Raw genomic sequence first — 26,328 nt, forward strand, 5'->3', positions numbered from 1 at the left:
TCTCACCAACACCAATCTGAACACGAGCGATGTGATTTATGAGGGAGTGCGAAAGCAGGTTTGAGGCCAGCGCCAATCGGACGGGACAGCGTGGCCGCACAGACCAGCAGGGCGAGGGTCAGCTACGACCGGGTCGGACTGCAAGTGGTCTCTCGAGGACGCGGCCTGACTTGGGAATCAGTTAGGACCACGCCGGGGCGAACTCCCCCGGGCGCGGGACGCCGGGAACTCCTCGCCTCGCACCAGAGTGGGTCAACAAAACCACTTGGGAAACACGTTCTCTCGCACCTCTTTAAAATACTAATAAGCATCAACTTTATTGACAGTGAGCTCAGAGAGGATTTCCCAGCATCTGGCCTGGGGTGACGCCTCCGTTCGAAAGAGGAGGCCCTGCTGGGGGCGGGGTTACTTATTTTTGCTGAGGGTTCTCTGCTTCTCCGCGTGCGCCACCACCTTCTCCTCCACGTAAAGACCCTTCCGCTTACGCACGGCGTCCATGTACTTCCGGGCCTGGTTCTCAGAATCCGCCTTCTCCCCGAAGTGTAAGTACTCCTCCTCGGTGGTTGGTACCCAGAAGGGGTCGCTGGGGATGACCTGGCGAGAGAAGGGGACAGAACGTGCCAGGTCAGGCAAGCATACTTGGATTTCAAACAGCCTTGCCAGACTCCTAGCGTGAGGCCGAAGAACCAAAGTTAAGCCACAAACAGCCAATTGCTGGGAAGGGCAAGGAACAGTCATGAGGGATCACAGGACGCGTGAACAGAGGGAAGCAGCTTCAACAAACCCGTCACCCCGAGGAACAAGGGCGACTCTTAACTTTGAATAACGTGACGGAAAAGCTCCCCCTCTCGCTCGGATGCATCTGGGTATCAGTGGGGTCTTATCATTCACTTTGCCTTCATCCCCAGCAAAGACCAACGCCCGTCACCCGAGCTTTTGCTCCCAAACTCCGTGGTATGACCGGTGAGCCGGGCCGCTTGGCCCATGTTCTGTCGGGACGAGCGGCAGTCAGCACTGCCCTCCCTCTTTGGTCTGCGCCCCCGCCTGCTGGCGCCCTCACGGTGAGGGGGACACGTCCAGGGGAGCCTCCTCTTGACAGGAGGGAGAGGGCAGAGCCTGGGCCCCGGGGAGGGGGGCGGCGGGGGGCGGGGCTGGTCTGTAAGTAGTGACGTGGGGGTGCCCAGCCCCTCTGGGATGAGCAGCTGCCGGGTCACGAGGCCCACAAGCGATGGCCACGCTGGACACAGACTTCCCTGAGGTCCAGGACAGAGGGGGCGGACAGTTTCCTGCAGGCAGAGAAGGTTCCACGAGCCGCACACTCGTGGCCTGTCTCTGCCTCCTCGCCAAGGGTTCTCCCAGGATGTGACAGGTAAGTGTGAGAAGAGAGAGGGAAGGGGGACAAGGGTCTTCTTCCCCTCTCCGCTAGAAGTGCACAGTCCGCCCCGTCCCTCCGCGTCACTTACGGAAGCCGCCCTGACCCGGCCCTGCGGCAGGAGCCCCGCGGCCTGGCTGGTCTCATTCTGGAACGTGGCTGCAGGGGCTCCGTACCCTCCACGGTCGAGACCACACTCTCCAAGGTCAGCCTGACGGGTAATGAAGGTGAGAGTCTGGCCTTCACACACCTTATCCGGTTTGTCGTTTTCTCTCATTTCTCAATTCGGGAAAGAAAGGGGTGGTATTTACTAAGTGGCCTCAAATCCTAACGCTTTTCAATTTAAAATCTAGAAATGGCGGAAAAGGAAGCAGTTGCTCTTCAGCACCAGAAATGGAAGGGTCTGGTCTGTGAACCGGGAGGAGGAGGAGGGGAGCCCACAGTAGTAAATGGGGGTAAAACCCCTGTCCGCGTCCCACAGGGCGCCAGGCCAGGTCCGCTGCCCGCTCAGGACGGGCCCCAGCCACACAGCCCAGGCCCTCTCTCTGGAGCTGGAAGAACCACGTGTGCCCTGGGCCGTGGCTACCACTGGGGGACAGAGGGCGGGACGGATCGTACTGGGCCCGTGTCCGCGGTCCTGCGCCATCCGCCCTGGTGAAGGCGCCGAGCTGAGCAGCTGCGGAGCTGTGGCGCTTGGGAGGGACAGGCGACTCGGAGATGCCCCAGGGTGACGCGGGGGAGAAGACCCGACTGAAGACGGCTTCGCACAGGGCACGACAGGAACCCCCACCCCAATCAACAGTAACCAGACTCAACAGAGGGAGCATTCGTAACCAAGTAAGAGAAGTGACGGAGTGACAGAGAGTTACAGAGTTCACTTAAAAATTCTCCAAGAAATAAGGGGCGTGTGGGGGCACTGCATCCGTAAAACATGAGGCAGCTGTAAAAAAGTAAGAGCTAGAAATCCTAGAAATAAATTCAGACGGAAGGATGAAAAAGAAAGAACCTCGGCAGGCAGGTTAAATAGCGAACCGCTGAGAAGACCCCGTAAATTAACAGACTCGACGTCCAGGATAAAGAACTCCTACAACCCAGCAGAAAAGACGAGCAGCCCAATGGAAAGACGGGTGGAGGACTCGAAGGGATCCTTCTCCAGAGAAGATGTGCGAATGGCCAGCAGGCCACGAAGAGACGTCGGTCATTAGTCACGAGGGAGACGCACATCAAAACCACGATGAGGCTCCACCTTGCGCACGAGGGCGACTTCTCCCAAACACGGAAAAAAGTGTCTGGTGAGGAGCCGGTGCCCCACGCCGGCCCCGGTGGCGCTTCCTGGTGAAGACCCCCTTCTCCCTCGCACCACGCGGCCACAGAAGCCCTCTCCTTGGGGAGACAGCCGGGAAGCGGAACGTCCCCCGGGCAGTCGTCCACAGACCGTCTACGCTGCGGGAGACTAGTTTTAAGCTGGTTACTGGCGTCCTCCCCTCACATCACATAAGCCCATCAGAGCATATAAAGAAGCTGCATGTTCTCAGCAGGTCTGGGGAGCAGCGGTGAAGAGACTGTTAATCCTGTTTACAAAGTTGACGCGTTTTTATAAATGTTTATTTATTTTTGAGAGAGAGAGAGAGAGAGAGAGAGAGAGAGAGAGAGAGAGAGAGTTAGTGGGGGAGGGGCAGAGAGAGAGGGAGACACAGAATCCGAAGCAGGCTCCAGGCTCCCAGCTGTGGGCACAGAGCCCGACGCGGGGCTCGAACCCACGGACCGTGAGATCACGACCTGAGCCCAAGTCGGACGCTCAACCGACTGGGCCACCCAGGCGCCCCTAAAGTGACGCGTTTTATATAGAGCAGCAAGTGAACTATGCTAGTTGAGAGACACCAGACTCAGACCGGTCCTTGTTTCAAAACCGGTAAGACCAGGAGTTTCAAAAGGTCCCATTCTGTGTGGCCCTCCGCACAGACTCCAGGGTAGACTCGAAGCCTACCTTCTGCACTCACCTCCGTCCTGGGGTCCTCTGGAGGAGTCCCGCTCCAGACCGCCCCTCGCCGGGGGGCTCGGGTGCCCACACCGGGCCGTGCGCTACAGAACGGCACCCTCGAGGCCACAGGGCAGAGCTCGCATCAGTTTGGAAGAAAAGGTGCTATTTTCTAACTGGTTCACCCAGAATTCATCTGCCCACAGCGAGAATGTTGTTTTGCAACCCCACAGCCTGGAGGGGACGGCATTTTCTAGCGCACGGGAAGGAAGTCTCCCAAGTGCCAGCTGCTGTCCTGGGCATTAAAAACAAAAACGGAGAGAGGAAGAGGAGGAGGAAAGGGGACAACAGCCCAGAAGGGAAGCGCGTGGGGAGCCCCGTCTCAGGTCTGTGCCCAGCTCTCGCGAGGACCGTGGCTGGCGGGTGGGAGACACCGCGTCCGGAATGAACTTCTTCAGCGCTACTGTGCTCAGAGCCGCGGCCTCCTCACCCCGGGTGAACTCCAGCCCGCCCCCCGCGTGGTCTCGGCATCGAGCAGCCAGGCTTGAGGTTGTGCTGACATGCGTGTAGAACTCCACTGGGTGGGAATATTTTTCTCTCTGTGCCTGTTATTAGCTCCTTTTCTTCCCTTTTCACAGAAGGGGTAAAACACAGAAATTATGAGATTGCTGACTTCAAAGGTTTCCTCATGGAAAATGCCTGTAATTTTATTTTCTCTATTTTTTGAAGCGCTTTCTCTCAAAAGCTCTTGATTGTAAATTATATGGTGTGATAGAACACAAATGGAAGAAAGTGGCTTGGAGCAAGAAGCCAGAGCTCAACGACTGCGTTATTTCTAAACCCAACCAGGGGGGAGGACGAAGACAGCCAAAAACGATCACATCAATGACATTTAATTATAACGTCGTTTTCAAGACTTTCACAGATTTGAAGCTGTCGGGAGTGGGGACTAGGACAGGTGGCAGGGGCCGGCAGACGGTGGTACAAAACTGGAGCGGGCTCTTCTCGACCGCACTCGTCTCTAAATTTACCAAGAGACTGACTTTTAATAACCAACTAAGACAGAAACTAGTATTTAAAAACAAAACAAAACAACTACTATTAAGTACGTAAGATTTCTGGCCTTTCTTTTGTGAGTGAGAGAAAAGGCAGATGGAAAACTCATCGTGGTTTTCACATTAACAAAAACTGCCTATTTGGTAAGAACCTGCTGTTCCTAAGTATCTCTTCTCCTGTTTTCTTTGCTAACAGGTATTTCAGGCTCGGGATGAGGGGAGGCACACTCTTTCTGTAAACAACCAGAGTGCAGGCCACAGGGTCTCCGGACAGGACCTACAGAAATCACGTCTAAGAATGGGTACGACCGTGTTCCGGGAAACTTCGTTCACCGGAACAGGTGACGGGCCATCGTCTGCTGACTCCTGATTAGTCAGGCTCCATTTCCCAACCTCCTGGTTAGGTGGGTGCTGTGACATGTGGCCGCGCGACTGGCTGTGGGCACTGGGACATTCACGTCCCTGCAGGGAGGGCACGCGCCCTCCTCTTCCCATTCTCCCACTCCCTGTTCTTCCCGCCTGGGATGCGGACGTGTGGTGCGAGGGAGAGCAGCCACTCTGGACCCTCAGCAGAAGCCACGTGCTGACAAAGGAGTTGGAGCAGCTGGGCCCCCGCCCCCGCCTTCCGCCAGCCCAGCATGAGCCCCCACCGCCCCCGCCACCCCCACCAGTGAGTCCCCACCGCCCCCACCAGTGAGCCCCTGCAAGCGAGCCCCCGCCCCCCCCCCAACCAGGGAGTCCCCTCCGCCCAGGCCCCCGCCCCACAAGAAGACAATCTACTCTGAGAAGGTTTTCACAGAACAGTCTTACCTGCTTACTTGCCAATTAGGAAACAATGAAAACTTCGTAGAGTTTTAAAAATGTGCTTTATAAAACCACTTTCAGGGATAAGGCCGACTGTGAAATGATCACTTATTTTTAGCAAACAGGATATGTGAATTCAGAAACCCAGTTCCTCCAATCATGATGCCCCTACGACAGCTCTGAATCCCTGCTTTGGATCTGTCCGCACACGGGACCCGCCGGGATCACGAACTTGCACTCTGTCTGTTCTCGTCAAACATGCCAGAACCCGGCCTTGTCACTGGTGGGATCAAGGCCACCTTCCTGAGACGGACACCTTGTCATCGGCAAGATGTTCGGACGGGTGAGCTCCAAGTTCTGGGGAGGTTCTCGGAACGGCAGCACCGATGAAGACAGTGGTTTGCCCTCTCGAGGTCACTGCTCTAAGTGGGATAAACCCCCCTTCGGTTCTAAATGTCAGCTGCACTGCCCTGTAATCACGCCTGGTCCCTAAAACACACGGGGGAGGACTCTGGAGACCGTTCTAGTAAGATCATCCCTAATAGACTCACTACAGACGTAGTTCTTCAGAAGCTGCTTGAACAAATCCGTTCTTTGTATCCCTCACTGGTGTTTATTCCTCTGTAATAATCGAGTGTCAAAAACAAAGCTGAAAAGGTCCAAGTTTGGGTAAGTGGGAAATTACTACCCATTTAAGTTCAGAAATTAACAAATAAATGTTTTGGGGGGTGCCTGGGTGGCTCAGTCGGTTAAACGTCCGACTTCGGCTCGGGTCATGATCTCGCGGTCCGTGAGTTCGAGCCCCGCGTCGGGCTCTGTGCTGACCGCTCAGAGCCTGGAGCCTGTTTCGGATTCTGTGTCTCCCTCTCTCTCTGACCCTCCCCCATTCATGCTCTGTCTCTGTCTCAAAAATATATAAACCTTAAAAAAAAAATTTAAAAAAAAATAAATGTTTTGGACCTCCTGTTTTCTACATGGTGAAACATGGAATGAATGATACCTATTTTGATATAAACCGATAAAACCACCAAAACTTCATTTAGTTTCTAGACAAAGAGACAAAATGAAGAAAAATTTCATAGTAAATCCCTGTTAAGATGAAGACTGTACTGATTAAAAAAAAAAAAGAAAAAAAAGGAGACTACACCAGAATATTAACCGTGGTTCTTTCGAGCATTACGGATGTGCGTTTTGGTTTTTTTTTTTTTTTTTTTTTTTTTTTTTTTAGGAAAAGCAGACACAACTCCCAGTTCTGGACAGCCACTTCCCTGGTGTCCGTTTAGGTGACAGGAACCGCCCGATTAAAACTAGATTTGCCGTCAAAGTCCGGCTTTCTGAAGTGCTGATTTCCTTGACTACAAAATTCACTTTAAAAAGGAAGTTCTCCCTCACTTACCACATTCCCCTTTCTTACCCGCACTTCAACGGTTTCTTTAAATCCTGCTCTGGAGAAAGGGGCCCGTCTGGCTACAGAAAGTGAGAAAAGGGACGACCTGGCACCGGCGTAAACAGTCGTGATTCGGCAGGGCTAGAGGAGAGAGCCCCGAGCGCGTCCACACCACCGGGAGCCTCCCGCGGTCGGGCACCAGGCTGCACGGTCAGCACGCCATCCCAGGGGCGGGACGCACTCGGGGGCCCCCCCGGCCTGCCCAAGCACGCGGCAGAGGGGGTCTCTGCAACCCGAACCTGCGGCCGCACAGCCAGCGCTGGTCCCACTAGGCACGGGCCTCCCCGGGAGAGGGAGCCATGGGCCGTGCTTTCTGTTCCCTGCAAAGTGACAACAAACGCTCGTTTCCTAAAACAGCCCTTCTTCTTACATCCCGTAGCTTCAAAACCCTCCTCCCGACCCGAGACGGGGTCTGGAAGGTGACCAGACTTTTCCGCTCTCCTTCGCCCGCCTGTCCCGCGGCGCCCTCCTCCTCAGTGCCCAGCTAGCTCTCCTTCCAGGACCTGCTCAGGGAGGCTGGTCTGACCTCCCTACTCCGTGTGAGTACCCTCCCCGCCCAACCCCAAAAGTGAAAAAACGATGTCTTCACCATCTTTTCCTCTCCCCCAGCAATGCGGACCCACGTTTGCAGTTTTAAGTGCGGGTAAGGTTTGCTCTTTGCCCACCTTTGCCGACACCGACAACGAGGGGTCGTGATGGACCCTTTCACCCCACAGCGCACGGAAGTCGCGGAAACCCGCAGAGTCCGCGGCGGGGACTGAGGGCCACAGAACGCACGGGAGCTTAGAGCTGCTCCTTGCCAACACGACCGTTCCCCTCTAAACGCCCGAAGTATTTCCCCCCTGGAAGAAAAATTCCTGAGAGCTTCACTTTCAACACGTCTGATTTTTCCCTTAAAATTCTAACCGCTATCTTCAGAGGGAAACGCAGGATCGAACGCTCTGCGTCTTAACTTTTGCGTCAAACAAAAGTGAAGAATGAGTGTGTGTATGTGTGCGTCACAGGCCCCACGTAACCTCAGGACCCTTCCATCTGGAGGAGAACAGCCCCGTGCCTTCTCCCGGGCGAGGGACTGAGCGGAGGCCCCACGGAGGCCCGGCGGTGGCTGCCACCCTCGGGGTCATCTGCAGGGAGCACACCGGCGCCTGAGGCGGTGGGACGGGGCTGGGCTGTTACCTCCCAGTGGCTGAACACCAGCTGCGGGCTGGCCAGGCCGCTCGTCCTCTTCCTGATCTCGTCAGCAAAGCCGAAGCTCTCGGCGACGGGCAGCACCGCCTTGATGATGAACATGTCCGTCCCTTCTTTCATTTCTTCTTGAAGCACTCGACCTTCTCTCTTGGACAAGACCGCGTAGACCCGACCTGCGAAAGCAACACGGCTCTTAAGTTCACTGACCGGTGACACGTCCCGAGCCACACAGACACGCGACCGCTCACGCTCCCTGTAACAGTCCACCCGTGAGAAACGGCGCTCCCGAGGATTCTGGTTTACACAAGCATGAAAACTTTTTTCTTAAGTGTTTAAAAGTAACGCGACAAAAAAAAATCGGAGACGAAAGGCGAAACCACCCCAAACCACACTGCCCGAAGGGCAGACCCCTCACACAGCCTGAGAAGAGGGCGGCTTTGAAAAGGACTTTTTGATGCAACATCCCCCATGACGGTCAGTCTCCGGGTGTGAAACCCAAGGGGACAAGTGTGCCTGGGCTTTGTACACACTGAAATACTCGTAATTATGAGACATTATTGATTTGATGAGAACAGCGTGAGGCTATTTGGGCCCAGTAAGCAAGGAACAGACACAGTAACATTTTTATATTAGAAATGAAAACAACACGCAGAGATGTCTGGTCACGTTTTTAAAAACTGGTTAACACGTAAGTGGCGTAAGTATTTCTTTTCCCCTGGAAACCGTGTGTGGCATCTTTCCCGTCTGATGACAAGGTCTACCCAGATCACAAGAATGCCCGCACATTCTCTTGGCTAACTACATTTTCGCAGTCAGGCCCGATGCCGCCTCCCACTCGGGAGGGAGAGGTCTCCCCGCTACAGAGGCCGGCTTCTGGAAGGGTCCCTCCGGTGCTCCAAGAATCCTTTTAGCCATGAGGGGGTCCAACTCTGCTAAGAACAGACAACTGAAAACCACACACGGTTGTGAGGAACCTGTGGGGCCGGCAGGCACGTCCCCTGAGGCCTCCGCTCACCTGCCACTTGGAAAAAGGAGTCTCGGCTGCCTGGCTGGCCGAGGAGAAGAGCGCAAGAAAGACGGCCCGTCTCCTCCAGGCGTAAGCCCCCACCATGGAGGCCCGCAGCCCCTCCCTTCCTGCGTGGGTCAGGCCAGGGGCCTCCGACCGGTTACTGCAACTGAGACCGAATGTCATTCATCGTGTAATTCTCGGCCATTCGGTTTTAATTCCACTAAAACGAAATCCCCAAACTGAGGCCTAGGGATGGATCACTGAGCAAAGGAAAACCGCTATAAAGAGACCCTTCCAAACGCACTTGGCTTTCACAACAGCTGTGTCCGATGCTTGGCTGCATTCGGAGACCCTCCAAACTGGCCACTGTTCCAGCAGGGAAATTACGGTAGCCACATCCAGGAGGCCCCGTGACCCTGCGGCCTCTGAGCACATGGCCTCCCCTCCACCGGGGCACCTGCTCCACTATTGGTCAGTCACCTGTCCTTGCACTCGACAAAAAGTCACGGTGCACCTGCTGCGCGAAGGCACCGAGACACAAGCATCCACTGGGAAAAAGATGGCAACAAAAAGTCTAATCGATGCGAAGTTTTGATCAGGGCGGGACTTGGACTACCAGATAAACAGATAAACGTCTGGACCCAAATTCAAGGCCTTTTGTGACCCGGCAGCAACCCCTTACTTCAAGCTCTGGGGCCCGCAGATCCCACAGCTGCAGACCCTCCACGGAGACCGCAGACCCCACGGCACACGGGGCGGACCCTCCACGGGGACCGCAGACTCCACGGCATGCGGGGCGGACCCTCTGCCCGAAGCCGGGGTAGGGCACTCACTGCCACGGCACACGCTGTGGGCACAGTTCTCCAATCTGCGGTGCATCTCAGCCAACTCCACGGAGTTAGAGCCCATCTGGAACCACCTGGTCCGAGTCTCCTGTGGTACCCTAAGATCAAACCGGTCTCTTCGCCATGTGGGCTCCATTGAACCTAATCTCTTTCATGGCACTACATATTCCCGTCTGTATATTTTCTTCTCTGATGGGCAGCAAGATTGGTCTGGAGACTCTACAATCCTTAGAGCTGGGAGCTCGGCAATTAAAGGTATGTTTTGTTTCGTTTTTCCAAAATTGAGGAACGGGAGCAGCTGTTCACAGCAATGTTTTCTCTTACGGTAAACAAACAGGAAACAATGCGGATTTCCAATCTGGGGATGATGGGAAGTAAATTATAGCATAACAAGTTGATAGGATATTATGCATAGATTAAAATGAAAATTGTGAATACTAAGTGGCCAAATGGAAGCACTCTTTTAAAAGAAGTAATAAATGCAAAAAGCAAAACATTAAACTGCTTCCGCCATAAGGTTACAGCTATGCGAAACATACTATTACAGACAAAGACTGTAAAAGAGTGGAAAATGACAGGTTGATTTTCAAGGAGGAAGATTCTTCTTTCATGTTGTGGTTTCTGTTATCGTTGGTGGCCCTTGTGGTGTAGCTTCAATTAAAACACACAAAGAAATTGGTGGGCACTTCTTATAAACCAGGTCACGCTAACCTCTCTTCCTTTTGTTACAGAGCGACCAGACTGCTAAATCAGGCACGTGTGGTTGACAGGATACAGATGGGCTTTGACCAAACGTGAGCTACGGTGTACTGTGGACAGAGTGGGGGAGGCGGGCCGGCCGCTCTTGTGCAGATGAATCCAGCCACGAGTTTACAGGAAACGCACGGCAACAAGTTATGCCCACCCTGGCAAGATGTCCTGAGGCGGGCGTCCGTGTTCTGACTGCGGCTGCGTGTCCTCACGACGGTCACCAGCAACGTAAGGGTCCGGAAGGCATGATGACCGGATCCGAAGTTGACAGGGGGCCGGAAGGCTAATAAATACTTTGGCAGCATCAGGGTGACCGGGTGAGGACCCAAATGTAACAAGACACAGGTCCGTGTGGGTCAACGCAAAGTGTTACTACTGTTGGCTTCAACCACCCAACCAGCCAGCGTTGGCATGGTAATGCGGAACAGAAGTGCCCATAAAACCGAGTCGGAGCGGGTTCCCTCCAAGCTCCGTGGCAGTCTGCAGTGCCGTGGTACAAAGAAGGCCAATTTCACACTCAGCTGCTCAACTCAAAATTATTCCACCCATCAAAGCCCGTTTCAAAGAACTATCACTTTAGAAAAGCCTACCCTGTTTCGAATTCTGCTAATCCCAATTTCTCATAAAATTTCGCTGGAAGACCACATTTATTCACTAAATTCAGCCGTGCTGTTTCATATAATGAGGCTTTGTCGCCTAGCGCCTCTCTCCGAGCAGGGATCGTGCTTCGACACGGTATGGGCACGTACACACGTCAGTATGTTTTGTTGAAGTGAATTAGGAAAGGCTGATGAAATGGAAAAGGGACCCCAAGTCTGGAACAGAGGAGGCTTTTAAAAGCCAACAGTGGCACTTACTAAGACTGTCCCTGACACCTCAAGGCACGTATGTTCTCGCAACATGAGCGTGTACCCTACAGGTGAAAACAGAAGGCGGAAACTCCAACACCAGCAGGAACGTGTGATGTCACCACCAGATAAAAACAGTGAGGAGCCGAGAATGAAAGAAGCTACCAGGTCAGAAGAAGAAATATGAACGTGACAAAAACACAAACCAATTCTAACGTCCGCTAAGTGAAGGGCACTTTTCATGGGTGAAAAATGAGAACAGAACCGGGCCTTTGAGGAAGTAGAGTTTGTAAGTGAAGAGGCCCATTTCCCCCGATGAAGGGATATAGGACAGGCCTCTGTCCTTCTACAGAACGCCCTACTCTGACCACCTATAGACGATGTCTCGCTTTAACACCTTGTGTAGAAAGAACTCAGTTTTCAAGAGAGACTGAGAACACTCATTTTGCTTAATAAGAAAGACATGAATTTGTCTCTCAAGTTGTGCTAATTCTTAGAGAATTAAAGCATCCGTCAACAAAGTCTGGGAGATGTCTGAGTATCTGGGCAGGAAGCAAAGGCTTAGGGTCACCAAGGTCTCCTCGTTTCTTGTTCCGGATGAAGGCGGTGATTTAGGAAGAAAAAGAAAAGCGCAGAAAGCGAGCAGGAGGCTATACTGACCCTGGGTACAAGAAAGTAGCTATCGTTACCAAAGGACCCCTTGAAGCAACCCAAAATGGGCTTAAGAGAAGACCCTCAACTCTGAGCAGCAGGGCCTCCAACTGACTCTGGAGGAAATGACTCCAGACCAAATCGAAACACGGGGTCTCTGTAAGGTGGCAGCCAGCTGGTTGGGGATAAATGTATCACGCCAGCCAGAGCGCCTGGGACAGAGAGCACGGGACTAAGCAGTCCACGCGAAGGGCGCTGCCTCGGAGGGGCCAGAAGGACCTACAGCACAGCGGACAGTAACCTGGAGGCGGCCAGACAAAGACTAACTCTGCTCCTGAGAGAGAAGGGGCAAGTAACCCTGCGGATGATCAAGGTACGTCTCCTCCTACCAAGTGCCGGGACGCAGTCTGACGGCCAGGTGGACAGGGCCAGGAGGAAGACAGGCCTGGGGCTGCCTGGTCACGTGCAGGGTCCTGTGAACTCCTAATGGAAACGGGAAAGCGGGCACAGAGCATGGGCTCGACAGGGAAGACGTGACGGTCTGCCTGGAATTTCAGTGGATGAACGCCAACACGGATTCTGGCTTCAGGTGTTAGGTGGGAAAATCTGCCTGGCCAGAAAGCAACGGACAGATGCCACTCCAAACAGATAATGTAGGAGAGACGGCAACCTGGGGAGGAACTGTGCATTCCTATTATCACCCCAGGAGTCCGGAAGGCGGAGGGATAGGCACAGATGTGCGTGGACCCTACACTTCCAGGTGGGTCATTTCAAATGCACGAAGGAGGAGAAGGAGAACAAGTTTTGGGATAACAAGTCCTAAGATAAAATTCCTTGCAGGAGTAATGAGAGAGAAATACCAACCATGAATGATCCCAATGACAGAAAAAGGAGGAGAGATCCTCCCCACCCCAAAATACAACAGTGGCTCCAAAATAAATGTGTCGGGTCAAGGCGGGCAGGTTGCTGCGCCCTCCTGGCCTATTGTAGGAAGGTGCGCACGACGGACGAAGGAGGGCTGTTAAAACCAGAGCCAGCTGAGCCCACCAAATAAAAGGGCCAATGAACGACACCAAGTGCGGTCTGCTGGGTTAGTTTCGAAATAAGGTTGAGACGTGCCCACAGCGTGGAGAAATGAGCGTGGCGTCAACAGAGAAGCGCCGGAAAGCAGGGCGTCCTGGTATCCACGTCTCCTGCCTTCTCTTCGCTGGGGAGAACAGGGGACAAACGGGCCGGGCGAACAATCATGGCAGAGAGCGCACCGGGGCCCAGGACCCCCGGGAATCTGACGAGCAGGCAGCTGGCCTTCTTGAATGGGTTCCGTCTCCGGGGCCAGGGTCACATCTCACAGCCCTAAAGAACTTGTCTTTTTTGAGAAATTATCGATGACGGGAGGTGTGCTGAAGTACAGGCGAAAGGTAAGGAACAAATGAACTTCTGGGGGGATAAAAACACTGATTCTATAAACTGCAGACTAGGAAGCCATATGCCAATTCCCCGCAGTGTTTTAAGAAAACATCATAGAGCTTTGTACGTATTTCTGCGAGTAGGAGTTACTTGCGTCTGGAGACGCACGGACTTTCTGACACAAAACCTCACCAACCTCAGCTTACTTCTTCTATACGGTTGGCAAGGTGACCGTCGGGGGAACCTACAGACACGAAGGAGACTCACTCCACCCACCCACTCAGTTCACCCCTTACTGAGTTTCAGTTCTCACGAGAGCAGACACGTGAAAACACAATCAGTGTGTTACAGCTGTGGTGCCGGCACTTGCCAGAATCCTCCCTGTACTGCTGGGTGTGTGAAAAGCCCGAGGAAAACTGCACTGTCCAGATGCGTGCGGTGTTCACGGAAACACACGCGTTCGAGGGACTCTGTCATCGTTACGGTCTGGTCAGTTGCCAAACTTCGGATTTTGCTTTCTGGGGAACGGGTGGGAAGACGTGACTTATCTTGAAACGGGAACGAGGCTCACGCTGGCTTCCCAGGGGTTCACGACAGGGGGCGGTGGCTAAATCCCACTGAAAGATCGCTACCGCGCCGGGGGCCGTGTGGCGCCCACGCCGGTCGGCACGAACGGCTGCTCTCTGGCGGGTGCGGAGCAAGTGAGGGGTGCCCCGAAGGACAGCCCCGGGAACGGTGAAAGGGCACCAAAAATCCCACCGTGAAAAATCAGCGGAAGGCTCCGGAGAGTTTTCTCAGGGACATAGAGCAGAAAACTCAGGTGCTCCTCGGGCGCATGAAGTGCTCGCGCAGGGGGCGCGTGGCGGTGCACGTGGCCGCAGACCAGCAGGCGACCACAGAGGGAAGACGATGCTTCCTCAGGGGACAGGCTGTGAGCTGCCCATCGAGGCAAGCATTCAGGTGGCGGTGGCTCGTGGCAGGGCCGGGGTAACCGGAGCAGCCAGGTCTCCTGCACGGTTCCCCGATTCCACCTCCGCCTCCGCCTCCGCAAATCAAGAAAGCTCTTGGTGAGAACAAAGAATAACGTCCGGGAATGGCCTCGACTGGCGTTCCTCCACCGACGCACGGATCCCATGAGCTCGTAACGATACGCTGGCCCAAGCGGGGCCGAGACACATCACGTGCTCCCTGTCACCCTGCAGACACCGTGCACGTGTGCGCGGCACACACGGGCTCCAGGCGGGCGGTCCTGCGGGGCCAACCCCCTGCAACTGTTCAACCCCGCTGCTTCCGAAACGCTGCTTTAGATGCTTGGCCCATCTTGTAGGAACCCTACTGTGGATGCAAGCCCAAATTTCTTTAGAGAAAAAACACCCTGACGAGTTAGATGCCTGTTTTTAGGAGCTGATCAGCAGAAGAACCTTACTAAAAAGAATGTAAACTAAGCACACACTGACTCAAAGGGCCTCAGAGGGAACCTACAAGCTCCCCAGCGCCGTCCTGGCCCCTGAAGACGGTTCTAGGACCGCCTCTGTCATGGGAGAGCTGCCGCAGGCCAGGCACCCCTCTAAAGCACGGACTTGTGCTCTCGGGTTAATCTTCACAGCCTCTGGTCGGTTATCTTCCTTTTTACAGGTGAACAAAGTCTCCGTGAAGTAATAGTCAAAAGTCAAAGCAGCTACTAAATGCCAGGGCCGTGTGTCTCCAGGGATCCCAGAGACATTCCAGAGACAGAAAAATCGGGAGGAGGATCTGACGGAATGGTCAGTGGTGAACAAAGCCCCCGAGGCTCTTCTTCTCCCGAAAGGACCCAGCACTTCCAGACGGCCTTTTGCCTTAGGTGTGCACGAATGTCACCTCACTCTCTGATGGTTTCCAGAGAGACTCTGCCTACCTGGACCGACAGGGCCACTCACTCGGGAACACCGCTGCACGTCAAACCTTACGCCTGAGACCGTCGGGACAGGAAGGAGCCTGTCTGCTGCAAACGAAAAGATCTTTGGTAATCACGTTTCCTCCCCCATCGCCATTTCACTATTTAAGGCTTTCAGAGCCCTTAGTGCTTTAGTTACCCGGATGACGATGCAGCTTCTGCAAAAACAAAAATTAAGTGAGTCTGAGTTTTCTGACCACAGAGACCTCTCGGTCCTTACCCTCTTTTCCTTACCAAGAACGTCACCGGTGGCCATGATGTCACACGTGTACATGGCTGCCATCAGACGCTGAGGCTTCACCTGCAGGGCATAGCGACAAGCTTCTTTCATGGTGGCAATGAGCTGTCCGGAGAAGGGTCCGTAGCAGTCAGTGAGCGAAGACTCTCCTCTCTGGGATGTCTTCTGCTCCGAGGGCTCAGAGCCGCCATCTTGCGGCCCCCCCTTTTCGCCTCTGCCGGGACAGGCTTCACCTTCCGCCTGTGCCTCCTGTACCACGTCCCTTCGCTCTTGATTATGTTTGTCACTTGCCCCTTGTTCTTCACATTTACTTAGGTCCCATTTTTCCAGAATGAAACAGACGCCCATGAGAGGCTCCTCACACATGGGGCCAGAGAGGGTTGCTAGCTGGAAACCACTCACGATGCTGTTGCCCAAATCTCGGTATCTACTGGCCTCTTTGGAGGCTTTGACGCCCGAGCCTGTCCATACTGAGTTCTGGAAGTCTTCGCTTCTATTTACGAGTATGTTGGGCCCGCATTTTCTTGGCCCAAATGACCAGATTTGGTCAACGACGTTCCTCCATTTTCTCCCTGTTAGGTGCTGCTCTAGTTTTCCTTTGAATTCACAAATTTTCTCTTGGGTCTTCTGGTGGATCGTCTGAGTATTTCTGCCCTCATTCAAAGAGGATGTCAACTGCTCCATAGAACGAATCAGATCGCTATTTTCTTCCAGGATCCGTGTGACTTCTTCTGGAAGGGGCATGGCTCGAACACTGAGCATGGCGAGCTTGTTGGGGGTCGTTAGGGTGATGAGCCCATCAGAGTCAACTTGGATTCCTTCCGGGATTTTGCTCTGATCTTCTTTCGTTTGGTGGATAACTGCAACTTTTTGTTGTTTGCCTATTTCTTCATTGACCATGTCGACTTTTGGCGGTTTTGTAATTGTTTCCCTGAATGGAATAATCGGTTCAGACACGCTGATCTGAATCTTCGCAAACCTACAAATTCAAGAGAAATAACAAGGTTACAATAAAAATGGCATCAAAACTTCCATGCAGAACTGTGACACAATGAGGATTCTGAAGAAGCACAGAAACATGAAAATTATTTTACCAGGAAAGATCGGTCCTTTACATTCTATCAAAATTCAAACACCACTTTCATTTTGGATTAAAAGGACCACCTCCAACGGGAACAGACCTTCAGGGAGTTCTTTGCATACGTTAGAATTTCACCGCTTTGTTCGCTCTCAAAACAAATCAACCATCTATTTAGATAATATGGTTTTGAGCGGAAAATAAATAGTTTCGTAAGATTTGACATATGAATTCTTTACAATATGATTTGCCAATTTAAAAACCGGGAGAAGAAAAGCTCGATGAGTACAACTCTAAACAAGGAATCACAGAACTTGAGGACACCTAGTCAAATCCTGACAATGGATCTGGCTTTGATAAATGCTCATAGCCAGGCTGGCGTGACCCAGGAGTTTGTCTAGAGAGACACTTTGAACAAGAACTTTCTGCAGCGATGGAAATGTTCCGTGCCTGCACTGTGATGACTGGACAGCTGAAATGTGGCTACTATAACCGGGGAAATGAAGTTTTCTTTTTATTTAATTAAATTACATTTAAATAGCCACACGTAGCCACGGAGCACTCGATACGTGGCTGTGTGACTGAGGAACCGAAGTTTTAATTTCACTTAGCTTTAATTTTAAATGGCCACGTGTGGCCAGGGACGACTGTATTGGCCACAGAGTCTTGCACCTCGGTCCAGTACCAAGTTCAGAAAGCCCTTTCTCCACATGCTATCAAGTTCAGTTTCATGCCGCATTATCTTCCAAATGAGCTATAAGTTCACAGTGGGCAGATTCTGGAAATTGGCTTGGATTGATTCGGAAAACAATGAAACCACCCAATCTTTATTTACTTTGTGTCTACTTCATTCCCAGGTAACACTAAGGCTCTGGGCTGGTCTCTACCTGCCACTGGCAGTGTGGATGGATGTGTGCATAAACGCATGTGCAAGTATGTGTGTCTGTTCACACATACATGTCATATGAAATCTTGGGATCGTGGACCAATGCTTTTCTCTGGGAAATGTTACGCAGTAAGGCAACTAAATACTAAGAGTTTCTGAAATGGTCGCATTTGATTCTAGATTTGTTTCTGGTTTCTGTAGAACATTCTGGGGATCTGGGGCAGGTATCTGGTTTATTTGATTTTATTCTTTTTGATTAAATTTTAAAACTCAATAGATGGATGGTTTTCTAAAAACAGTATGTTACCAAAATAGGTACAACCAAATCTAATTGATTTTAGAATAGGAAACCTGAATGGACCAGAATGTGTGGAGGACAATAACAATGTGAAAAAAATTATTCCCGAGAAAGGTTTTGGTTGTGCCAGTGAGCATGTTCACTATCAAGGATTAGCTCATTTCAATGCTCTTATCGTTACGGAAGATACGGGATGGATGTCTTCCTGACATCGTACTGAAATATCTTTGTGAAATGTGTGATGGGGATTAAGAGTGCACCTGTCATGATGAGCGCACTGAGTAACAAACGCGAAGCTGAATCGCTACATGGTACACCTGAAACTAGCGTAACGTTGTGTGCTAACTACGCTGGAATTAAAACACAAAACTTAATAGAAAAAAGTACCACTTTATTCAAGATGCTGTGCCTACTCATAAAAACGGCAGCTAAATTCGCATCAACACGTATTTGGTGCTTCCTATGTAAACCAGAATATGCCCTACACATTTTCATGTATTAAAGAAATGAAATAAAATATATTTTCCTCTTCGAACCTGACAAAGACAGCATACACAAACCCGCAGTTCAATCTCACCTAAGAATTCAGATATAAGATCTGAAATAACAAGGGGAAAAAAAGGATGTATGTGCACTGTTTCTTTTCACTAATCACTCATCCCATATGACACAGTGTGCTGTTTTACAGGTAGTTTATCTTTAGTAGGTATATTAGTATCCTCCTTGTCTAGAGGAGAAAACCAGGTAAGAAAGACAAGTCACTCTAAGTCACAGAGCTAGTCGGTGGCGAAGCTAGGTCTGACCCCAGAACCCATGCTCTTCCCAGTTAATGCTGTAGTGACAAAGTAAACAGCACGTTAAAGGAATACTTCACCATAACATGAAGTAGCTTTTATCATAGGGCATAAAAATTTATTTGTATTAGGAGATCTGTTAAAATAATACAGCATATTGAAAACGTCAAATAGAGTAACCAATCTAAGGAACCATCTGTAAAAATGCTAAATTCGCATTCAATTAAATTGAATACCCATTCCTCACTTAAAAAAAAAAAAATGAAAGCACGTAGAAATCTCTGACACAGGACGATATTTTTAACATTATCATTATTTAGAGAAAATATGGTCTTATTCTTAGAACTGAACTGCGACAGCTACCGCAACTCTGACAGCAAACACATTTTTTCCTCGTACTGTAACGTAGGAAGGGCTGGGAGTCTCATCAGGCCCTCGGTTTCCGGGGGTCCCAAGAAGCCCCTTGCAGTAATCACCTCTGAGATTGCTGAGAACCACTCCGCGCCACGAAAGGGGGGTGCACATCCTGTCCCACCTGCAGAGCACCTCGGGGCCAACGGCCCTCCAAATCTGGGCAACGCGGAGCCGGCCCCTGCCTCCATGGGAACACAGTAGGCTCTGACCGCCCGCAACTTCCTGCCGTCTCTGATCACCACCACCTGGAGATGTTGCCATCTCTGAGCTCCAGAGATCTGGTTGCTAAGAACCGTGACGGTTTCTCTGGCCCGGACACGACAGGGTGTCCCCTGTCTCCCGCTCCTGCACGTAATGTATTTCTGAAGATGTGTGTCAAAGTCGAAAAGGGAGCTCATGTATTAGAAGGCAGGTTCTGTCCTATGAGAGCTAAAAGACGCTAGAGTTTTATGTATACTCCTAACGTAGGTACAATTGTAAAATTTTATAGTCCTATGGAACAGGTGACAAAACAATAATGTACAGATCTGTCAGTGACCACAAAGTAAACACCCACGGAAACTACCACTCAAGTCAAGAGACAGAACGTTAGCAGCCCAAGGACCCTCGTGCCTTCCCCCAACCCCAAGAATAGAACCACTATCCCGGGTTTTACTCTAGTCCCTTCTTTAAAATTCTTACCGCCTGAACATGTAACCCGCATGTAACCCCTACCCGCTATAGTTCAGTCTGGCGTGCTTTTAATACTGTATATGTATATATAAACAGGATCAAATCTTTTTTTTTTTCCAGTTGGGTTCTCTGGCTCAGTATTATGCTGTGACATATCCACCCATGTTCGAATAGCTTGTTCACTGAGGTTACTATACAGAATTTCACGGTAAGAAGGTATCATGATTTATTTGTCCACTGCACTGTTGGGAGTTGTCTCCAGTTTGGGGACTATTAAAACGTGTGTTGGGGCGCCTGAGTGGCTCAGTCGGTTGAGTGGCCGACTTCGGCTCAGGTCACGATCTCGCGGTCCGTGAGTTCGAGCCCCGCATCGGGCTCTGTGCTGACTGCTCGGAGCCTGGAGCCTGCTTCGGATTCTGTGTCTCCTTCTCTCTCTGACCCTCCCCCACTTGTGCTCTGTCTCTATCAAAAATAAATAAATGTAAAAAAAAAAAATTTTTAAATGTTTGTTGCCACAAACGTTCATAATGCACACTTGCCAGGCTCAGACCAGAAGCCGTAACAAGCACCCACCTCCTCCCTCCGAAGGTAATACTAAAGTGTATTCCAAAGTCATACCAACTCCCAGTGTCCCCAGTTATGGAGGGGGATTCCTACTGCCCATCTCTGGCGCCATCTGATACGGCCACCTAAAAATTTCAACCCCTCTGGTGGGTATGCAGACGTATCCCACTTTGGTTTTAACTTCCTTCCAGTAATTAATAGGGAGCTGAATATCTTTTCATATGTTTCTTGGTCTTTAGACTTTGGGGATGTGAAGCACCTGTTCAAGCCTTTGTTCCACCATCTAGGGGTTGCTGCCTCTCTCATCTACCGGAAGGAATTCTTTATATACTGGGGCTTGAAGTCCCGTGTTTACTGTGCATATTACAAATGTGTTCTCTAACCCTACGGTTTGCCTTCTTACACTTCATCGTGTCTTCTGACCATCAAACTTTACTCTGTCATCTGTGTTTTTAACGTCTTATTTAAGAAGCTTTTCCCTATCCCGAGGTCTCGAAGACACTCTGTGTTATCTTCCAGGTACTTTATGACTTTGCCTTTTACACTTCAACCCACAACAGACCCGGAATAGGTTTCTGAGTTCAGGATGAGGCAGAGGTTTTCCCAGACAGAGGTCCAAGCTGCCAGCACCGTCTGCGGAGAGGCGGGTGCCCCCACTGTTCCGCCCTGCCCCTTCCACGCTCACTGCCCTAGTCCTCCTGTCCGTCCGTCTATCCTTGTGTCAACGGCACAAAGTCAACTTCTGCAGTTTTCAAATAAGTTTCGATTTCCAGAGCAGTGAGAACTTCCACCTTGTCCTACTTGCGTAAAGGGTTTTGGTCCTTACTGGCCCTTTGCATTTCCACACAAATTTTAGAAACAACTCGTCAAGTTCTGCAAACACATGCGGTGAACGGGGTTGTGACTGGGGCTGCTCTGAATGTATGATCAGTTTGGGAAAAGCTGACATCATCATAACACAATTTTTTTAAGCCATAAAGGTGGCAGACACCTTCTTTTGTGTGTTACAGTTTTTGCAGACAGCCTGGAATTTGAGTCCGTTTTATTCCCAGGCATTTGACATTTTTGTTACTGTAAATGGTAACCTTAAGATAATTTTCTTTTTCTGTTTATTAACAGTATATAGAAATGCAATCAATTCTGCATGTTAATCTTGACTAGAGCAACCTTGCTGGGTTTACTTACTAATCCTAACCCTTCCCCGCGTCTTCTGGATTACTGGCGCTCCGTCATGCCGTGTGCAGACGGTGGCAGTGGCAGCTGTCCTTTTTCGAGTCCCGTATCCTTGACGTTTTATTCTTCACAACGCTGCCCAAGACCGACAATACGATCTGAAACAGACCTTGTTACAGGGGGTACCCTTGTTTCAGTTCTGACCCCCAAAGACAGTAAGTACATGTGTGCTCTAGTTACTCTGAGGATATTTTTCATCAGTTTTAAGCACATTCCTTCTATTCCTGGTTTGCTGAGAGCTCTGGGCATGTGTGAATGCTGAATTTTATTAAATGTTTTTCCTTTGTCCACTGAGATGATTTTTCTTCTGTTAATCTGGTAAATAAATACACATTGATTGATACTTTTAATGTTATTCCAACTCTGAATTCTTTTGATAGTTATGACTATCAGGCTTTCTACTTTTTTATGGGTCAGATTTTTCCAGGAATTTGCCCATTTCCTTTAAAACTTAGTGGGGGCCGCCTGGGTGGCTCAGTCGGTCGAGCGTCCGACTCTTGGTTTCGGCTCGGGTCATCATCTCACGGTTCGTGAGATCGAGCCCTGCATCTGTCAGCACAGAGCCTGCCTGGGATTCTCGCTCTCCCTTTCTGCCTCTCCCCTGCTCACGTTCCCTCTCTCAAAATAAATAGGTGAACAAACAAACAAAATTATTGGTATGAAACTGCTCATAATGTTCTTAGGCTTCTTAGCCCAGGATGAGGGACCTAGCCCCCAATTCCCTAAGGTGCCCTGAACTCCGACATGCTGTTGGGGAGCCATGAGGAGGCAATGGCCTCTGTCAACACCTGCTGAGGCAACTCCCTGCTGAGGCAGGGTCCCCATGTCGCACGTGACATGAAATGCTGCCTGCCTGGGTCCCGATGCAGCCATCTGTCTGTCGTCCTCTCCTACCCCTGGTCTAGCAACTCCCCTGCTAACTAAGCACACAAGTGCAAGAGAAGACTCCTTCCACTCGGGCCCAGGTTTCCGGTCTGAGGAGCGACAGACGACAAGAAGCCGCAGCTCGACGGGATTTATCTGTCACACCGGGGCCACACACAAAGGGAGGGGAAGGTGTCATCACTTTCAGAAACTGGAATTTTTAGGAAAAGCAGATAAACACTTCAGAGTTTAGAAAGTATTGTATCAAAGCAGTATATGTATTTCGGAAAGCAGATATGTTTTGGGTTTTGTTAGCCTCATTCAATGTAAGCGTAAATTGTTGTCAGGTATTTGGATGAGGATATTTTCTGAAAAGGTTTACACAGAGTAGCTGCAAAATAAACGGATTTATTAAAATATTTTAACGCTATGTTAAGGGCATATTTCTAAGAAACTAATTCTCTTATTATAAACTAGGTTTTCCTCGTGAGATTAAAAAGTACACATAATGAACACCAGGAGGTAAAAATGAAGACTCAAAACGAAACAAAAAAGTAATCATTAATTAGAATCCATTTTAGGTTTACGGGAAAACATTTGAAATATAACTCCAAGTGCCTAAAGACATTTTTTAAAAGAAGAGTTAATGGCCTGAGAAATGTAAGGTTATTTAAAAACATTTTTTTAAATGTTTATTTATATTTGAGAGAGAGAGAGAAGCAGAGAGAGGGAGACACGGAATCCGAAGCAGCTCCAGGCTCTGAGCTGCCAGCACTGAGCCCGACGCGGGGCTCAAACCCACGAACCGGGAGATCGTGACCTGAGCCGAAGTCGGACGCTCAACGACTGAGCCGCCCAGGCGCCCCATACGGTTATTTAACATGGATTTTAATTGGTAGCAGAGTATTAAAAAAGAGAAAATAATTCAGTTCAAAGACCCCAAAAACTAACATGACATTTCAATGGTTTTTTAAAAAGCCTTCTTGAGAATTATTTTAAAACATACCTTAAAATTTATCCAATTAGCATTATTCTCTAGCCAATGTTATATTCTTCAGAAATTATAAAAAAACGGTAACAAACACTGAAGAGAGGGAAGGCGTGCCTTCCAGTTTTGTGCTAATTATGGCTACAATAACACTTAAGGGAGGAAAAAGCCAGGACACCATTTTAAACCGAGAAACAAAGCTGAGAACGCGCCCCCTTTCCATCAGGAGCTTCCGCAAGGTCCCCGGGGATGGTGCCGCAGGCGCACCCGCACCTGTTCTCACCCCATTCTATCATCGGCAGTAGCAGAGGTACTGTGGCGGGGGCGGGAGTACTGCGGTGGGGGCAGGGGTACTGTGGCGGGGGGGGGGCGGGGAGTACTGTGGTAAGGGAAGGAGTACCGTGGCGGGGGGGGGGGGGGAGTACTGCGGTGATGGAATGAGTACCGTGGCGGGGGAGGGGGGCGGGAGTACTGTGGTAAGGGAAGGAGTACTGCGGCGGGGGGGGGGGGGTGTGGCGGGAGTACTGTGGTGATGCCATGAGTACCGCGGCCCGGCGCCATACCGTCATAAGGATTAAACGAGACAAACCGTGCTGAGCGCAGAGGCTGGCAGTCACTTTCGGGGCGGGAACACCACCTCCAGGAGTTCACGTCGACCAAACACCAGAGCCACCCAACCAGGTGGCAGCGGACACGGGCCGCGGCGCACGGAGCAGGCCGGGGTGGAGCCCCGGCGCCCCGGAGGTCACCTGTGCGCGGGGAGCCAACGGTGCCTCTCCCCCCCGCTGTATCTTCCTGACTGCTCCGCCAAACATACATTAGCTACGGAGCATTTACACAAAGTGACCTGGGACGCGTGTTTTATGACGGCACTGTCACCAGCGTGGAGACACGGCGGGATGCCCTGCAGGCGTCCCCCGCGGACGCTCCATCAACGAGGACAGAAGTCTGGCCCGTCCCAGCCGAAGCTCACAGCGCAGGACTAGGTTCTGGCTGCTGTGACGTGCTGCGTGTGTATACGCGTAAAGGAAAAGACCTACGTGTGAAAATACTTTATGACTCGAGCTTAAAAATGTAAACTTACTCAAGTGCAGAAGTAGATGCTGTCAGTTATTAAAAATGAAATCTACGGTCCAGCGACACCATAGCAGTTCATGTTTGAATTGAGGGCACTTCATTTTTGTCTGTGTTCAACTGGTTCGGGGCACACCGCCCCCCCCCCTCCCCCCGCCCCGAGTTGGGGGCCGCCACCGCTCCACGACCGTCACCGCCTCACCTTTCTCTCAAGTCATCCAGGCACCGCTGAAGGTGGACTTCTCCCGCTGTGACCAAAACGTGCTCCCCCGTTTCCTGAATTAAGATCTGGACACAGGGATCGGCCTGGTTTAGCAGCTTCATTCCCCGGACGAGCTGAGGCATCTCACCTAGGCGAACAGAACGAAACACTGATTCAATACGGACTAAGGACTCATCGAACGGCAAGACGATGCCCGTGGCTACTGAAGGGAAAAGTACCCGTTTACTTTTCTTGCAGATAATGCGGCAAGGTGAAGGACACCGTCTCCTGGTGACTTATCAGTGCAGACAGCTCGCACAAGACACCTGTTACCATCAGGACCCGCAAAGCCGAGCTATCCAAATCCTCGGCAAACACAAACGCCCACTGCTGTGCGTGTGCATCCACCTACGTGCTATTACAAATGCACGTATTATACACCTACATGTGCAACAGAACTCTTCCCCAGAGAAGAGTTACAATCACCAACAGAGAAACACCTCACGTGGTGTTAAGTCAAGAGACGATTACGGAGACACGCTTGACAGGACCCTGGGTTTTAGAACAGAGCTGCCCTCTGTGCCCAGCGAGCCCCGGGCGCCTTCTACACCCCCTTCCTGCCCGTGCCTCTGCCCCTGACCGCGTGTCCTGACCGCCCACCGGAGCTGTGGGCACGGACGGGATTCTGACGCCTGTCTTGGTCTAACTGCCTTTCCACCCCATCCCGTGTAGTCAGCGGCAACTGTCATTTGAGGCAGAGGAAGTCTCCCGTCACTGCTTCGCTTCTCCGTTTGAAGGAGGGGCTCGGCAACCCCTCCATGCCCGGTTTTCAACAGGCCAGACAAACAAAACCACGGGAACTTTCTACCATCAGTGGTGTTTAGTATGTCTGTTCCGTATCGATTTACTTTTCCACGTCTACTTAGTTTTGAAATAAAACTTTTCTAGTGGTAACACTCCATATTAGCTAACCACGTGCCAACAAGTACTTCACAGGTATGAATTCATTAACTGTGTGGCCGGGATGAGTACCGTTCTTGTTTTAAAGAGGAGGAGGCGGGTAGAGAAGCCAAGAGCTTGTGTCAAAGTCACTGGTTTGAAGCCTGCGGGAGGGTGCCAGCACCCGCACGCGTCAGGCAGTGACGAGCCACACGTGGGTGCGTGGACTCGGAGGGAAGACAGAGTGGGACCCCACTGAGCGTGGGTTGACAGGCCGTCTTTTCTGTTCCTTTCCGGCATCCTGTGGTTCTCCTCTGCCTAATTAAGCGGGTTTACAGAGATTATCCGTGTTAACTAACTTCACCTGGTTTGAAAAGATTCCTGCAAAAAGACCACTGATAACATGAATAACATATGGCACAGAGAGAACAATAAAAATAATAAACGAAAAAGCTTTTTGCCAGCTCCCCATTGGCTCAATTACAAATTCCTTAAAAATAACAAAAAAGGCACACACCGTTAAAATCTCTCTCTCCATGGTAAAGGTGAGAGCCGAACAACGAGCAAAGAAGAAAGTTTTTCCAAACAAAATTTGGAATGTGGAGACATTTTGAAATCGGATGTTTGAAAATGTTTATTTACGATGATAGTCATTTTGTTGCCAGAAACGGCATCTAATTAAACCTCTTAAAATCTGGACGCTGATTTTCCTAACCTGTTTAAAAATCTTCCAAATGATCTACTAAAGATGAAAAAAAGTCAACATCTTTTAATCTAAAAAAAGTGAGATCATGAAA

At 50.8% G+C, this 26,328-nt stretch overlaps 1 protein-coding gene across 1 annotated transcript in view; it reads right to left on the bottom strand.

The window, feature by feature from the left end:
* Positions 1-289: 289 nt before the first annotated feature.
* EFL1 (elongation factor like GTPase 1) overlaps positions 290-26,328 on the bottom strand; it is a 106,946-nt gene continuing 80,907 nt past the window's right edge. The window contains exons 12-15 of the mRNA XM_030317243.1: positions 24,593-24,740; positions 15,522-16,504; positions 7,833-8,017; positions 290-594 (exon numbers count right to left, since the gene is read on the bottom strand). Of these exons, the coding sequence (XP_030173103.1) occupies positions 406-594; positions 7,833-8,017; positions 15,522-16,504; positions 24,593-24,740 (1,505 nt within the window). The 3' untranslated portion in view covers positions 290-405. The remainder of the gene's footprint in view (positions 595-7,832; positions 8,018-15,521; positions 16,505-24,592; positions 24,741-26,328) is intronic.

Source organism: Lynx canadensis, chromosome B3 (assembly GCF_007474595.2).
Source record: "Lynx canadensis isolate LIC74 chromosome B3, mLynCan4.pri.v2, whole genome shotgun sequence".
Taxonomy (NCBI): Eukaryota; Metazoa; Chordata; class Mammalia; order Carnivora; family Felidae; genus Lynx; species Lynx canadensis.